The sequence below is a fragment of the Sinocyclocheilus anshuiensis genome, unplaced genomic scaffold, assembly GCF_001515605.1.
Source record: "Sinocyclocheilus anshuiensis isolate Anshui unplaced genomic scaffold, SAMN03320099.WGS_v1.1 scaffold1021, whole genome shotgun sequence".
Lineage (NCBI taxonomy): Eukaryota > Metazoa > Chordata > Actinopteri > Cypriniformes > Cyprinidae > Sinocyclocheilus > Sinocyclocheilus anshuiensis.
Window position 1 is genome coordinate 503,167 of NW_015554136.1, and position 2,155 is coordinate 505,321.

Genomic DNA, 2,155 nt, shown 5'->3' on the forward strand with positions numbered 1-2,155 from the left:
ACACACACACACACCCACACACACACACACACACACACACACACACACACCATTAGAACTGCACAGAGAATACAAGAAGGGCTTAAAATACGGCACCAGTGCACACATTCACACAGGAACGAGAGGCTGCATTAGCCCACATACGGTCTGAATATAAGCGAGAGGTAGGAGGAGCCCTGTCATATACTGTATATATAAGCTGGAGGGAAAGATAGATAGGAGAGCCACCTGACCTACATATAATAAAGGTATTTTACGTATGCATAAATGGCATTCCAAGCTCAGTCATCGGATGCACAACTCAAAGCTCGAGCGAATGAATCACTTTCCATTCTCCAAGCAGTGTGCATGGATGGGAGAGCCATCTAATGAGTCAGCTGGAGAGATGCGAGGAGCTTATGCAGCGCAGATACGCAAAAACTTTTCATGCATGATGCATTAACACCAGCGCTGAATGTAGGTTACTTGCATATTCTGAGGCCGTGTGATTCTCATGTATTTGGTGCACCGACACTTCTTGCATCTTTTTAAGGCATGCTTAAGTTCAGCCGGAATATGATCAAGATAACCCACTTACATTCCACCAACTGCTATTCTTAGAAGAAGTGTAAACATGCAATATGCAAATAAAATATCACAGATGTTGCAAGATTTACCTAGCCTTATCTCCAAATGACTACAGCCCCATTGACTCCCTCTGCCAATGCATTGATGAAATTAACGGGCCATGGAGCACAAAAGCAGTCTTAAGTCGCTGGGGTATATTTGTAGCAATAGCGAACAATATATTGTATGGGTCACAATTACCAATTTTTCTTTTATGCTAAAAATCATTAGGATATTAAGTAAAGCTCATGTTCTATGAAGATATTTTGTAAATCTCCTACCGTAAATATATCAAAACTTAATTTTTGATTAGTGATATGCATTGCTAAGTACTTCATTTGGACAACTTTAAAGGCAATTTTTCAATATTTAGATTTTTTTGCACCCTCAGATTTTCAAATAGTTGTATCTCGGACAAATGTTGTCCTATCATAACAAACCATACATCAATATTTGGACAACTTTAAAGGAAATTTTCTCAATATTTTGATGGAAGCATAGCTCTAACAAGTTAAAATACTGCAAAAGAGAAATATCTTAAAAAAAAAATTTCCTTAGAAACTAGGTGGAAGCACCTGCTGCTGAAATCATTCTTGCTTTTATTGTTTCGTTTCAAGCCATCGTAGATTTGTTGGTTGGTGTTTTCACGGCGAGTAATGAGTTAAAATACTATAAAAAGAGCCTATTTTTTAAATTTGCTTTGAATAGAAACTCTAAAATGCATTCAGGATCGACTGTTCGGAATTTCTTCACGAGAGTTTCCGTTATCGCAGAAAATAGATGGAAGAATCTACTGCTGAAATCTGTCTTTCTTTTGGTTTTTCATTTAAAGCCATCATAGTTTGGTTGGTTGGTTGGTGTTTTCACGGCAAGTAATGAGTTAAAATACTATAAAAGAGCCAATTTTTAAAATTAGCTTTGGATGAAAACTCTAAAATGCATTCAGGATCGACTCTCAGAATTTCGTCACGAGAGTTTCCGTTATCGCAGAAACTAGATGGAAGTACCTGCTGCTGCAATTTTTCTTGCTTTTGATTTTTCGCTTCAAGCCATCCCTCTCTTTGTTGCTGGTGAAGGGTAACATGGAGGCATAGCCGTGCTCCGCTTCTGCAAATCCAAACAGAGACATTTAGAAGCTCATTAGACCACAAAGCACACCGGCTACCTGAAAATCAAAGCCATTGATTACAAATATTGACCATTTTTTAGAACCTGGGATGCAATACGTTACAATTAACCCATTTCTTGACAAATGTCTTGCTTTTGGGTCAATGATGTCATCTGAACTGGAGTAAACCCAATAGCCAGCAGAACCACAACAGATAGATGGGAGGGGAGATGCACCAGAAAACCCTCCACTGTATACCAACAGCAGTGCTTGAAAAATGCATTTCAGTTCCACATTTGCACACAAACGTAATAAAAAATCATTAAAAATATATATATGCTATAAACGCTTGGGTTTTATCCCTAGAGAGCGTTAACAACACATTACTGTCCCCTGTAAAAGACAAGTGTATGGTGACTAGCCAGCACGCAGTCTCAGAAA

General features: G+C 38.4%; 1 protein-coding gene across 3 annotated transcripts in view; it reads right to left on the reverse strand.

The window, feature by feature from the left end:
* Window positions 1-2,155, reverse strand: part of LOC107670395 (max dimerization protein 1-like) — a 36,947-nt gene that overhangs the window by 23,864 nt on the left and 10,928 nt on the right. For all 3 annotated transcript variants that reach the window (XM_016462986.1, XM_016462985.1, XM_016462984.1), the window contains exon 2: window positions 1,614-1,713. In XM_016462986.1, the coding sequence (XP_016318472.1) occupies window positions 1,614-1,713 (100 nt within the window). The remainder of the gene's footprint in view (window positions 1-1,613; window positions 1,714-2,155) is intronic.